Source organism: Cinclus cinclus, chromosome Z (genome assembly GCF_963662255.1).
Source record: "Cinclus cinclus chromosome Z, bCinCin1.1, whole genome shotgun sequence".
Lineage (NCBI taxonomy): Eukaryota > Metazoa > Chordata > Aves > Passeriformes > Cinclidae > Cinclus > Cinclus cinclus.
The window spans coordinates 34,905,142-34,920,208 of NC_085084.1; the positions used below are offsets into that span (position 1 = coordinate 34,905,142).

Here is a 15,067-nt window from a genome sequence, read left to right on the forward strand (position 1 = left end):
AAAAAAACCCCAAAACCATTGCCCAGCATTAACCACATTCTCATGGGTAAGGAACTTAGAACCTATTCAACCATCCTGTGAAGCAATGCACATAGCAATACATGAACAGGCCTCCCAATTTATGGACCGGTAACAGTCCAATCCAACCTGATCTCACGTTCATGACTAGAAGGCTCTGCTGAGCAAACACAAGTGTCACTGGGACACACTTTCCTCCTCCCTACGCTCATGGACAGAAAAGCAAGCCACAGCCACAAGGAATGATATATGCACAAAGACAGTCCCAGTGATGCACCAAATGAGCCAGTTCACAGTCTTTTTGTAGTTCAAATAACAACTGCAGATGAAGAAGAGAAAGATCTGTTCTTCAGACCACAAATGGCTATGACATCTGCAGCTTTTTCTTGGTGCTTTCTTCACAGACCTTTTAATAGTTAACAAATAATTAACATGTGGACAAAGCTCTTTGTATTCTGATGACAAAACAAGCTGTTTACAATGGAATAGCATCGATCATGAGGTCTATGATCCTGTGCTGCACAACTAATCTGTATTCTACAAAACTCTTTTCTCTTTTTTTCCAATGGATGTTTTAGTTAGAACCATGCCCTCAATATTAATTTAGAAATTGTTCTCTCTGAAGTTAGTAAAAAAAAAAAAATTCCTCTACTTCTTCTGTTTTCTCTCTCTCTGTATCCTGATTGAAGAAAACCCCAACAGACTGGTAATTGCTGTCCAGTGGGTATATTGATCCTTCAGGTATTTCTTTTGTTAGGTTTCATGATGTCTTCAACTTGAATGAGTCTCAATTATGATGATGCACAACATTAAATTAATCTCTCAAACAATCTCTTTGGCTTGAGGGTAGTTGTTTTGAAGCTAAGGACAGGCTAACAATTTGGCTCCTCCTGAATTTGGAGGACTCAGATAATACTCCTGTCTGTAAATGTAAGCCCTTATCACTGATGACAAAGGTATTCTATCAACTGACTGCAAGCAGGAACAGGATCAGAAAATGACCCTGCCAAATACACCTGTGAGTAGAGTTAGACCCAGCTAGATGCAGAGAACATACATTTGGATGACTGACTTGCTTAGAATCGCCTAAAATATTCCAATGAGATATTTTCACAATGCATGTTTTTGTTTTCAGTAACAATAAAATAAAGCTGGGTTTAGTGTACCTTACCCTATTAAATGGACTTGAAATGTGTGACTTTTCACACTGAAGTAATGCAGAGCGAATAAGCAAACACTGCAACTATATTTAGCATAAAATTCTGCATAACATTTATCAGGAGACATGTTCATTCATATTATGAAATACAATTTTGTTGCATATTTTATTTTATACACTAACAGATCTTATTAAATGGGACAATAAATACCTCTTTCCTCCTTTCTTTTTTCTTTTGCAGAACTTCTAAGTTCATGTGACATGAGATTTTTTTTTCCTTTCTCAATTAGAAAAAGTGGACTCTGTGTTTCTCAGTTTTCTGGATCTTGCAGGTTTAGAGAGAATAATAACAGTCCAATCCAACACTCAGTAAAACTAATAGAGTCACTCAACAAATAGTGTTCAAATTAAGAAAACACATAATTTTAGTTAAGTAAAATAGTTTTTCTGAATTTTCTTCTTAATACTGTCTTCACAATTCCCTTATGACAGCTAGACTACTGAAGGGACCTGTTAACCTGTTAAGTGCTAAAGAAAGGAAATCACGGGCATTTTTATAACAGTTAACCAAAATCTCCCTAGGAATGTCCTTCTGTCTTCATTTCAATGCAAGTAAAGCTGCTGATACCATAGAAATATTCACTAAAAATGTGTGCCAGAAATTGTATATTCAGAAAATCCACCATGTCAGTGTACCCTAAGGCTCTACTTTCTTTGAGCATCAGAATTGAGAATTCTATTTTTCAGAAATGCTAAGTCCTAGAGTTCTCAATTTCCTTCTAATTTCTTGCAAGACATGGAAAAGACAGCATTTACCCATAACTGGATTCTTCATTAGTTAGTGATCAGATCCATTTCTTGAGAAATTCTCACCACTTGTATAATGTAAAGAAAATCCTGTTGGATATTAACACCATAACTGGACTGGGGGCAGGAAATGCTAGGTTGTTTGGGTTTGTTGGTTGGTTGATTGGTTGGGTTTTTTTTGCATTTCTGAAAGAAAAAAACCACCTGTTTGCTAGTTGGCAGAAGTTACTGAACAAGTCTGAACAAGACTAAACATTACATGTTCCCTGTCCAAAGCTTAAGCCATCCAGATAGCACACACAACACACTGGAAGGATAAACAGCCAGAGTATCTTAAAAACAGTATCTTAATATTACTGTTGTCTTGCTTCTTCTAAGTGAGCTAACACAGGATACCTTGAAAAGATCTTAAGGGCTGTACTTTGATGGCAATGAGTAGCAGTATAAAAGTAAAACTGGGCAGCTATAAAGGATAGTGACAATAAGAACACAGTAACTATAATGAAAGAGTTCTCCTGTACTCTTGAGTTCAAACTGTCTCCTGCTGACTGGCAAGTAATTTGTATTTCAGACTCTACTGATTTGTGGATACTTTCACTGCTTTCATGAAGACTGTAAGTGGATATACAAAAATTATGGACTGGAAAAGTGAAAATTCTAATTTTCACCCTACACATTAGAAAAATAACTAAGCAGACAAAGCGATATTTTGGAAAAAAAACCTCCAGTGAATTAAAAAGGAATACTTTTATTTTAAAATATATGCTTGAAAATTTTGTCAGCATAAAAATCTCTACTAATCATCCTGTTTCACTCAGCTGTGCTTAATCTGAGAGCACCTGTGTCAAAATGCCAGTATTTTGACATGTTTTGCTAAACCTGCTGCAGCTGAGGTTTCAGCTGTGAGAACTGTATGAAGCTAGTGCCAGAAGTGTTACGATTATAGTATTTCTACTACATCTATGGCATTTCTGACAATGAATTGCCTGATGAGCAAACATTTTTTATGGTATAAACAAAGATGCAGCAAAGCTGCTAATTATTTAGTGAAAAGAGATAAATTAGACCTATACCAGTAGCTAGTTGAGCCTCATGGACAGAGACAGTGGCAAGAGTTATGGAGCTGCAGGACTGATATTTATGGGGTCTATAACCCTGGAAAAACAAAAGGCATAACAGAGAAATTCTAGTGTTCACCTGAGCACTATAAGACTACAGTACTGTTAATTGGCCCATCCTGAAACAGACAGGAGACTTGGCAGAACTAGTGTGAAAACAGAGACTTCTTGATTTGGCATCTTGACTTCCATGTTATAATGATTTTTAAGCAGCTCCATATATCAGATGAAAATGTTTTCATAAACCAATGATGCTATATAGCCAATGGAAGCTTTTACACTGAGAATAATGAGGCAAGAAAATCCTAATTCCCTTCTTTATCCTGCAGATGAAGTCCATGCTCATGGAGGCATTTACCAGCTTCACCATTTTTATACATTCAGTTCCACTGATGGTTACCACTTCCAGCTTCAGTTGCTAATGTGGCTCATAGTCTCTGCATCTAAATAAAATTACCATTTCAAAATATGCAGGACAGTGCATGTAAGCAATATCTTTCTCTACCTTTTTCATTCAAATGTAATTACTACTTTCTGTTCTTATAAAAAAATGTTTATAAAAATTACTTTGAAAAAAAGCTCAATATTTTCACAGGATATGATTTATTAAAAAAAATATTGAGAAGAATAAGCAAAGCAGATTACTGTATTCTGCTGTCTATTATCCCTGATGTCAGAAGAAAATTTTGCTACCATCAATAGCTTCCAGTTATTTAGGAATCTGCTGGAAACTAACTGATTTGCACTGCTATCAAACTGATATGGATGTACTGAGGTTCCCCTTCCACTGGCACCTTTAGTTTAAAGGCCTCCTCACCAGCTTGGCAAGCCTATGGCTGAAGATGCTCTTCCCCTCTTCTGATAGATGGACCCATCAGCCCCCAGCAGACCAGGTTCCTAAAAGCTTGCTCACTTCCCATTTCCTCCAGTATAACTCCTAGAGCAACAGCAAAGCAAATAAGCAAACACCAAGACAAGGAACACAGAAAACCTTGGTCTTCCCATTTCTTTTGTATGTGGGAAGGATCCAGTTTGCTGCTGAAGGTAGGAGGTAGAACTAGGAGCTCTTCTCTTGGTACAGCTCTTAATTTGTGGCACCAGAGTACTCTGCAAACACTGTTAAATTCAGGCTCACAAGACTTCTGTCAAATGCTAAATACTTTTGTATTTCCCATAAGCAGACTGATGAAGAGACATATTATCCACAGACAGGCAAAAACCCTAAAACAAAATTGGAAACAGAGGGTAAGTCTTTAACCAACAGATGATATGTGACTTCATTAGAGAAGAAGCTTTTTACTGGGCCTTACTGGAAGGGTTTTGGTGGCAGGGGGCTAGCAGAGTGGGTTATGGTGGCAGGAGGTCATGACTGTCCTGTGCCAGCCAGCTACTTCCATCTGTCCCTAACACCACTGCAATAAACCCACCTTGTGCCAGATTTTCTGCTAGAGAAGCACATGGTGCCTCTGCTCACAGATATTTAAGAAAGCAGCATCTATTAAGAGGAGAAGACAAGTAGTGTCACTGTTGGGGTGTGGTTGGAGACATATTCTTGGAAGGAAGGGCAGTGTGTCAGAGCAGACACAGAGCAGACACAGCCCTGAAGGGACTGTGGGTCACAGGTGCACACCAGAGCAGGGACACTGTGGAAGGACTGTATCCCACAGTACACCCACTCTGGGGTGCAGGAACGCAAGTAAAAAGCAAGAAGCAACAAACACCTTCCCAGTCTCCTGCATTGTCCCTCACTTCACAAAGGGATAAGGACTATCTGAATGTAACCTAGAAAACTCAAGGCAAGTGCAGACCTGCAAGGAGGGAGAAGTTTTTTACTGAATTAGAGCCCAGGGAAGAAAGGTGTTTCTTTGCCAACTGTTTTGTTTAATTATCTTTTTTCTCCTCAATTCTCAGATCAGTAATCAAAAGTTTTGTTAATGGACAACAAATTGAGTAAATTCCATGAACCAAGATTGTTTTGCTTATGATGTGCTTATAAAGCTACATGGTATATTTCTTAAGTCCTATATACTGTAGAGTTCAATGCCAGAGGAAAGGGATCACCATAAGAAGTAGAGGGGTTATTATACTTGCTGTAGCTCTACTAACATTTGAAAAACAAATTGATGTGCCGAGGCAGCTGCATAAAGATTCTCACCAAAAAGTATGTTTAGATGCTGTGTTTGAAGTTTGACAAACTCTCCTACAAAGGCTGAGGGTGGGATGGAAGTAATAGGCAGCCCAATGCCTATGGTGTTCTGGTCATTGGAAGAGGCTCAGTAGTGAATTAAGGTGAACTACTGACAGTGGGAAATAAAGCTGGCCACACAGGAAAATGGCACAAAAAATAAAATAACACATATTAAAGCCAAGTATGTTTCTCCATAACCTCCCCATGGAGGCATACTTTAAAGGTCCTCTTAAGAACTCTCCTGGGGCTGCCTTGTCTGTCTGTTGGCTGCAGAAAATAAATCATACACTTCTTTTTCCCTAAATTAACCAATTGGACATGTGTTTCTTACTCAGGACCCGCTGTTGGGTCAGTGACCATGTTGGTTTCCTCTTTTGTCTCCACATAAAACAGCTCTATGGAAGACTCAAGAATCTGTCAACCTGCTGATGCAGCATTTTAAACCATAACCACCTCTGTGAATGCAGAAAGGACAAGTTTTGCAACTCACAGATGGGAGGGAGAACCCTGTTTGAACTGTTTGCTTCCTTTGATTTTATAACTGCTGCACTGGGTTGCAAAAGACTGATAAAATCTATTTTAAACATAGAGCATAAGTCCTACAGACTAATATTATGATTCATCTACTGCCAACTTTTCCAGTTATTCTCCCTTCTTAAAGTTCTGTTGATAAATCAGTCATCTTCCCATTTATTAAATCATGTGGCATTCTGTTTACTTAATCATCTCTTGGCCCTTTTTCTAATTAAGGGAGATAATGCAGGCTCATTTCCTGTCAGTGATGAACCTAGCAGTCCACAGGTTGTCCTCAACTACCACATTAAAATTCAAGACTATTTGTAATGCCTGCTTTGTTTGGCAATTCCCTCCCTTCTCCTTGCTCAGCTGAAGGGAAAAATGCAGGCATGAGGTGGTTTTTTTCCCTGCATTTCCACACTGCTGACACCCACCCAAGGACAGGAAGAGGGAAGCAGGTGAAATATTTACTTGGGAGATGGCGAATGCCAGCAAAATTAATAATCATACTATGATCCAAAGAATAATTTTGTGAAGGAAGGAATACCAAAGGAAAGCACTCACCAATTGGAGCACATCCCCATATAGCTCTGCTGCTGGACTTGAGTGACCTCCTGTACACTCTGGCCCCAAACCTTCATGTGTCAACTTTGTGCAGGTGTACTGATACCCACTAACAGCAGCACTAAACCATTTTTGTCCCCTTTGTATTCTAAAGCTCTTGTAACAGACTTAAGATCAACTCTATTCCTATGTCTGAGATATTCTGGTTTGTATCTTGCTTATGATTCAACTTCAGTATTTAATAGCTACAGTATTTAATAGCTATGCTAACCTAGCATCACAGGTCTGGCAGAAAAGCTCTCTTTAGCAAGGCTGCCTTCTATCCCTTAGGACATACTTATACAGCATATTAAATTCTCCTATGCAGAAAAAAACATAAGACACATTTCAGCTTATCAATACATGCCAAAAGAAGTGTCTTTCAGTATGCCTTGCAAACTGTTGAAAACACAATGACACATTTTGTCTTACTTCACAGACTCTCCTCCTATCAGTGTAAGTATATACAAGAGCTACACCTGCAACAACTCAAATTCCTGGAGAAATGCAGGCAGATATCACTTTGCCACACTTGGAGAATTGTTTCATAATCAACTATGCTATACATGGCTTTGCAATATGCCTTTATGTGAAACAACTAAAACATGATGTGGTCCTGGGTACCCTTTCTAGGTGACACAGGGATTTGGACTACATGATATCCACATGCCAATACCTCAGCTGTCCTGTGATTCTGTGTAAAAAAAGAGAAAAAATAAAACCCAGCGATTCCTAACTGGCTGAATGGTACAGAATATTCCAAACTCTGACTTATGGAGAAATGTCTCTCTGATCCCTTTTAAAGCTGGCTAAACACCCACTGTGAGGATTTGAACTGCTTTCTGAATTGTCCCTTACTTTTCCTTCTCTGCTTGTACTTTTAAAATTTGTATTTGCAACGATTCCCGGGGCCTTGCTTCTGGAAACAATGATTTTAATTTAAATCCATTTCAGTCCACAAGGAAGTGCCTGGTTTTGTTATACTGATAATTATCTGAACCTCCATCTCACTTCATCTATCTCACCTAGATTCAGAGTGTGCTCTGGATCTAACACACTCAGTATCTTCAAGAACACCTACTTAAAGACTTAAAAAAACCTCTAAATTCACCTTTATATAGATAACTGTTCCCTTTACATGCATTTAAATGACTGCCATGCTGTTACTGAGCAGTGAAAACAGACAAAATAAAATTATATACTAAATATATAGTACAGGAAGAAACAGAAGACAGAAACAGAAAACTTCTAAATTCAAATGCCAGGATTTTCTACCTTGTATTTTTCCATACAACATACATTGCACTTTTCTCTTTCTACAGAGCCTACTGAGGATTTCACAAATACTGCAGCAGAAGGACTGGGTCAATGCAGAGAGGCAGAGTTAATCCCTTTAGATTGTTTATGTTGAACAACAGGCCTTGTTCCTAAAGGAAATTCACTTCAACAAGGATGACAAATTCTTGATGAAGGGAGGAGGAAAATTTCCTAGAGCTTTCACCCAGACCCCACACTTACCAAAGGCTCTAGTTCTTTGCGGTCTATGAGGTTGAGCTCTGTCACAAAATAATAAAAATGCTTGTAACAGGTGTTGACATGGGCCTCAGCCCCCATCAGGACGATACGGTCGAAGTGATGGATGTAGACATGGACGAACACTCGAAAAAGCCGACAGAGTATCTTCTTGCAGATCTGGAGAAAGTTCTTTGGAAAGGGAACACCTGTGAATAGAGAAGGCAAGGTTGTCATAATCACCCTGTCATCCTCCCAGGACAAAAGCTTTACTTCCAAGTGTGAGATTGTAACTGCAAATTAGGTTATGACTTCTTAGGCCTCCTTTCCAATCCAGAAGATCACTTTATGGTTACATTTCTTTGACAGCTAGCACCAAAGATAGCCAAATTCTTAAACAACTTTAATAGATCAAGACTGACAGGAACAAATTCTTTTCCTCCTGAGTATAATTTAATGAATACATCCAGTATTGTAACATTCAGAAAGGCAATTTTCACTGCAGTGCACACCAACCTATTAACATCAATGGATTTACATCATGCAATAACTGTTCCTCAAAGTGATACATGCAGAGCATTTCTTAGAAGTAACACAGTCTTCCTGCTCATATTACTCAACAGTGGCATTTCACAGCACCAAATTTAATAGCAAATTTGAAATAACTGACAGAAGGATCCCTTTGCTTTCAACTTCCTCCCAGTTGCATGTACCAACCTCATTGGTCCTTTAATAGAAAATCTCTTGAAGAGATACAGGAATGGCTCTGCCAAAAAACTTTTAATGTTACACTGCTTTGTGGCTGGACACTCCAAAGCAGCTGCAAAAGCACCATTTGCTAATCAACAGTCAGGCATCAATAATGGGGTACGAATAATTTTTTCAGAACTGGTCTCCATTAAGGACTCCTCTTGCACGGAGTTATGTGTCACTAAACTGTCCCTAAAATCCTAAAATATCCTCTCCTATGATTGTCTCTCAGACATAATGACTTTAGTCTCATGCTTGGAACTTTACTATTACTTTGCTCTGTTGTGCAGTCACCTGATTTGTTAGTTATATAATTCATGTTTTAGTTGGATTTGAATGACATAAATGCAGCTATTGCTTCTTGAAAAAAAAAAAAAGCCACCTCACAGCCAAGCCTAAAACCACAGCCAAGCCTAAAACAGCCATATTGCCTAAAACCTCAGTTCATGCTCTGAACAAAAAAACCCACTTATTATTGGCAGAAATTAACACTTTTGCAAGCTTTCTAGTTTTCAAATTTTAGTCTCTTGTTAACTATTGCTCAGCACTCATAAGAGTGGTGAATTAATGGTCAAATTTCCCAGTTTCACTGAGGGTGATGTGAGGACATACAAACAGAATTTCCATACCAAAACCAGATTTTTGATTACAGATGGCATAAATTATCAACAGTGGCTGTAACCAGTCTGCATCTGATCAATATACGCATGCATCTTATTTTGGAATCCCTGGCCAAGGAGGTACCAGAATATATCCACTGTGGATATGAACACTGGCATGTCCATCAGAATGTGAGTAGGGAAGCACATCAGCCTGCAGAAGTATCCCTGAACTGCTTCTATATTTGCCATTGCTGAGGTGCAGATAAAGTTGGGAAATGTCTTGAGTTTTTTTGGCCTATACTGGGTTCATCAGATATTTCAAAATCCTTTTGAAATAATTTTAAGTAGCTTGTAGAGATGCAGTGCTGCCCTTATTCCTAATGTACAAACTAAGGATCAGAAAAATAGTTACATCTATCAAAAAATAGTTGCACCTAGCTACTTTATCTCCTTAAGAAATGTTTGCTTTTTGTTGTCAAATCCACTCATTTAAATGCCAAAGTTATTATGGAAGCTAACAAAGGAGAAGGCTTGAATGCTCAAGACATGAAATGAGACATGATTAAATTACAGAAATTACAGTATGTACAGATGTCTTGGCAATGTTTAAATTGCAACTCCGCACAATTAGCCAAGCACCTAGATTATAACAATTGTTGTAAGGGCAAATAAACATGATCTATCAAAAACATAATAGAAACCCCAAGTAGCTACTCATTAACCAGATCACATTCACATTCCCTCAGAGCATGGCTAAATTCAGGAATAATTACAGCAGCAACCTGATTTACCCTTCTGTACAATATAGCCATACCAGAAATTTTAAAATATACCCCAAAAAATGTCAACACTTAAAAAAAAGGGAAGGGGAATAACTGGCACTTTTCACTGCAAGCTGAGAGAGATGAATTCTTGAAAGCACTGTATTTTCTAATCCAGAACAGATATGTTCCAAAATGGAAAATAATTAGTTTTGTCCTCCAAGGGCTGACACATAAGTGTTACTGAAGAATGTTGCTGTAATGAAGACATTCCTACTTCTGTATTAACTAAGACAATGTGAATAAACTAAGCTGAAAAATCCTTTAACTTTTCTTCAGGCCATGTTACCACTTCACACTTATAAGCAGTAAGTGCAAAAAGCCACAGAGCACTGTTTCTGCTGCAAGAGAGGACTTTCATCTGACAGTTTTTTAGATGCATTGTACAGTCAATCTGAGAACATGTAAACAACATATTAAAAAGATGGCTGCTACAGAACAGCTTAGGATTCATAATAAACTTGCAGTGTTTCTCCTTGCTGCTCACGTGAATCAAGATTTCAGACTGTTGCAGAATTTCTGCTATTTTGTAGAGTAAATTTTATTTACTCTTAGATGAACAGTGAAGCATTGCTGCTATCACAAATATATAATTTGGGAATAGCAGAATTGGTAGTAGCTCTGTGACTTTTTTCTGATTCTGACAAAAATGATTTACAAACTAACACAGTATTCTAAAGAGTTAAAAAGCATCTCCTAGTATCACTGAAAGCAACTGATAACTGTGTAGTGAGATAGTTACACTCCTCAGCCTTGAAGAACCTGCCAGCCTGTCTGTTTGTCCCTGGCACACAGAAGAGGCTCAAAATCTGGTCAGCCTCTGGTACAAATGCACATATTGAGGTGCCTGCAGCCCTATTTTGAACATACACCCTGCTGCTCTTTGTGCTCAAAATTAGAAAAAAGAGAACAGATTCTGACCTCAATTACAACAGAATGAACTCAAAGTAATGCCATCAAAATTGAAAAAAATCAGAGCAAAATGATTCTAGATTTATATTCTGAGGTCAGAATTTGGCCTAATGTTTTGTTCCCATTGCAATGCTACAGTTATAAATAAATCAGCCACAGAACAGAGTAATTACAAGTGGCTCTTGGGACTGGACTAACTTAGAACATTTGATTTGTTAAGAAGTCTGTTCTCTGTCCTTTTTCTCAGCCACAGCAGACTTTGCCTTAGAATCATCAAAGCTGGAAGAGACCTACAAGACCATCCAGTCCAGCTGTCCCCCCAAAACTATGACTGTAGTCCCTAAAACACTAAACCACATCATCAGCCCCAGACTCAGGTGCCTCTTGAACACTTCCAGGGATGGCAACTCCACCACCTACCCCAGGCAACCTATTCCAGTGCCTGACCACCTGGCAGCAATATTTTTTTTTCTAATTACTGATCTGAATCTTCCATCTAAGTTTAAGGCCATTTCCTTTTGTCCTCTCATTGCAGGCACAGCAGGAGCAAACAGTCCCCACCTCCAGTCAGCTGGAACTTCTCCAGTTAACCAGGACTGCTGACAGAAGATTGAGAGGGGTTTGGCAAGCTCTTCTGCCAGTTCCCTCACTACTATGAGGTGAACCCCATCAAGTGCCATAGACTTGTGTCTAACCAGCAGAGCAGGTCACTAACCTCCAGCTGGATTATTTGGGCTTCACTCAGCTCCCCATCCCTAACTTCCAGCTCTGGAGGCTGTATGTCCTGAGGACAACTGATCTTGATATTAAAGACTTAGGCAAAAAAGGCATTAAATACATCAGCCTTTTCCTCATCCTTTGTCACTACACTGCCCTCTGTATTCAACAAGTGATGGAGACTCTCTTTGGCCCTTTTTTTGCTGCCAATGTATTAATAGAAAGTTTTTTCACTGTCTTTAACTTGAGGCCAAATCAAGTTCTAGCTGATCTTTGGCCCTTCTAATCTTCTCCCTCCATGGCCTCATTGAATCCTGATAGTTCTGTGAAATTACCTGGTCCTTCTTCCAGAGACAACATATTTCTTTTTTCCCCAAGTTCCACCTGAAGTTCTCTGTTTAACCAGATCAGTCTTACTCCTGACAACTTGTCTTTCTACATGTGGGGACAGCCTGCTTCTGAATATTTAACAATTCCTTTCTAAAATACATCCAGCCTTCCTGGACTCCTTTGCTCTTCAGGGCTGAGTCTCAAGAAACTCTTGTCAATCAATCTCCTAGACATGCCAAAGTCTGCCTGCTGGAAGACCAAGGTGAAAGTTCTGCTGGTGCCCCTCCTTACTTTACCCAGTATTGAAAACTAACATTTCATGGCCACTGTGCCCAGGACAGCCACTGACCACCATATCACCCACTAGTCCTTCTCTGTTCACAGTCAACCAGTCTAGCAGGGCACCTCCTCTAGTAGGCTCATTTACCAGCTGTGTAAGGAAGTTGCCTTCCACACACTTCAGGAACCTTCTAGATTGCTTTCTCTCATGTTATATTTCCAGCAGACACTTGACAAGCTTAAGTTGCCCACAAGTATTAGGCTGGAGACTGAGAGACTTCTGCCAGTGCTTGTAGAATGCCTCATCAGTCTGTTCATCCTGGCTGGGTGGTTTAACAGACTCCCACCACCTGCCCTACTGATCTCTGCCCTGATCTTCACATATAGGCACTCAACCTTGTCATCATCATCACTTTCAATGTAATCAAAACACTCCCGAATGTTCAGTGCTACCCCACCCCCTCTGCTGCTTTGGCCATCCACTCTGAAGAATTTATAGACAACTATTGCAGCACTCCAGTCATGGGAGTCATTCCACCAAGTTTCTGTGATGGCAAATATATTACAGCTTTCCTGCTCCAAAATGGTTTCCGGTTTCTCCTGTTTGTTATCCACATGCATTGGAGTAGGTGCACTTCAGCTGGGCTGTCCATTGCACCCCCAAATCAGGCATGTCACCCTCAGGCTCATCTCTAGAGAGCCTGGTCTTATCCTCTTCCCCCTTCTAACCCAGTTAAAAGACTGACTGTATTACTATCTGCAATGTGATACTGTAAAGAGGCAGAACGTAAACTCATCAAACTAGACTGCTCAGTTATGTTTATTAAAAGACAAACAAAGATGTTACTGAAATTTTTGAGCTAGCTTATTCTTTCTGAAAGAAGTGTTTCTACATGAGTGAAACAGCAGCCTTGATTCAGTGCTGTCCTAATGGAAGAAAGTAACAAAAGGATCCTTTTGATTAAGCTGGCATTTGAAAGCCTGGAGTTCCCCAATATGTCCAAAGAAAGTGCAAGCAGCTTTTAAATATTTCAGTCATACTGCAGAAGTTCCTTCAATTCAGAATTACATATGCAATTGGGAAATAATACAGTGGGGCTTAGATAGGCATGGTATTATCCAGTAACACACACAGTGAATATGACTGTATACCTGTAGCTCTCAGGAATGTGGGCCATACATGCCATTTTTGTACTTGGGGATGATGTACGCCTGTGGGAAAGCTGCACCCATGTGCTCTGGTGACAGATCACAGAATCACAGAATTGTTAGGGTTGGCTGCCCCCAACCTTTATGTTTTCAACTGGTACCTCCTTGTTTGTTAATACAAGGTCCAGCAACACACCTTTCCTCGCTGGCTCCTCCACCACTTGCATAAAAAAAGTTATCTTCAATAAATTGCAGGAACTTCCTAGAGTTTACTGGAGACTGTGCTGGGCTGTGTCATCCCTCCAGCAAATATCATGGTGGTTGAAGTCCCGCAGGAGAACAACTGCCTGTGACCACAAAGCTATTTCTAACAGCTCACAGAAAGCCTCATCAACTTCCTCCTTCTGATCATGCATCCTATGATGAACACCCACAAGAGTGCCACCCAAACTGTGCCTGTTCCTCAATTCTTGCCCATAAATTCTCAGCTGGGTAGAGATTGATACATTCCAGTTACTCTCTCACATAAAGAGCAACTCTACTATCTCACCCCTCTGACCTGTCCTTACTAAAAAGCAGATTTCCATCATACCCATCCATGGCGATATTCCAGTCATATGTGCGATCTCATCACGTCTCAGCAATTGCAATGAGTTCATGGCCCTGCAAACATATACATTTCCAGTGCTTCTTATTGTATGTATATTGTATATCCATTTGTATGCAGGCACTATATATATATGTATCTTATATATATAAAATAATAGAATTAAACAACCACATTCCCCAGGAGGGGCATAAGAAGATTCACTGTAACCATAAACATGTGGTTTGATCCTCTACTCCAAGGGCAGCCAAGGAACATCTGTCTCTGCACTGGTTGCTATGACCTGCTCTCCAGGAGGAAGCAATGGCTCAGTTGTTGCCCTTTGGACCCCACTCCTTGAGTCCTTCAGTTTAAAGCCCATTGCACCAAACTTGCCAATCTGCTGCCAAAGACTCTCTGCCCTTTTTAGCCAGGGGGATCCCACTCCCCTTTAACAGGCTAAAAGTCATAAAACCACAACCCACTGTTATAAAAGTCAAAACCTTCTCGATAGCACCAGGCACAAACTCAGACATTGATTTGCATGATGTGTCTGCCTCTGGCTGTCCCAGTCCCTCTAACAGGGAGGAGAGGTGAGGAGGTGACTTGGGCATGGGAAAGACTTGGGATGGTTTTCACCTGCCTCACCAGGGCTTTACTGTCTTCCTTGATCCCACCTATATTTTGGCTTGTGGCATTATTTGTACCCATAAGAAAAAGTCATGGGGGTAGTGGTCTATGACAGGCCAGTGTATTCTCTTGCCAACACCATGGATCCCAGTTCCTGGATGGAAGGATACCCCTTATGACTGTCTATTAGGCTGGCAAATGTACTACTCAGTGCCTCTTAACAGAGAGTCACCCATTACAATTACATGTTTCCTTTCACAGAAAAGTGCTGCTGGTGAGATTCTCCTTGTTGGCTTTGTTCATGGACATATAAAGCCTTTAAAGCACCATATCTGTTTGCGCACCACAGCAGCATGGTAGAACAACCATG

The 15,067-nt window shown here is 39.8% G+C and overlaps 1 protein-coding gene across 1 annotated transcript in view; it reads right to left on the reverse strand.

Moving 5' to 3' along the window:
- Nucleotides 1-3,932: 3,932 nt before the first annotated feature.
- The window catches only part of MOB3B (MOB kinase activator 3B), a 35,741-nt gene continuing 24,606 nt past the window's right edge, over nucleotides 3,933-15,067 (reverse strand). Inside the window, exons 2-3 of the mRNA XM_062513884.1 lie at nucleotides 7,924-8,130; nucleotides 3,933-4,036 (exon numbers count right to left, since the gene is read on the reverse strand). Of these exons, the coding sequence (XP_062369868.1) occupies nucleotides 3,933-4,036; nucleotides 7,924-8,130 (311 nt within the window). The remainder of the gene's footprint in view (nucleotides 4,037-7,923; nucleotides 8,131-15,067) is intronic.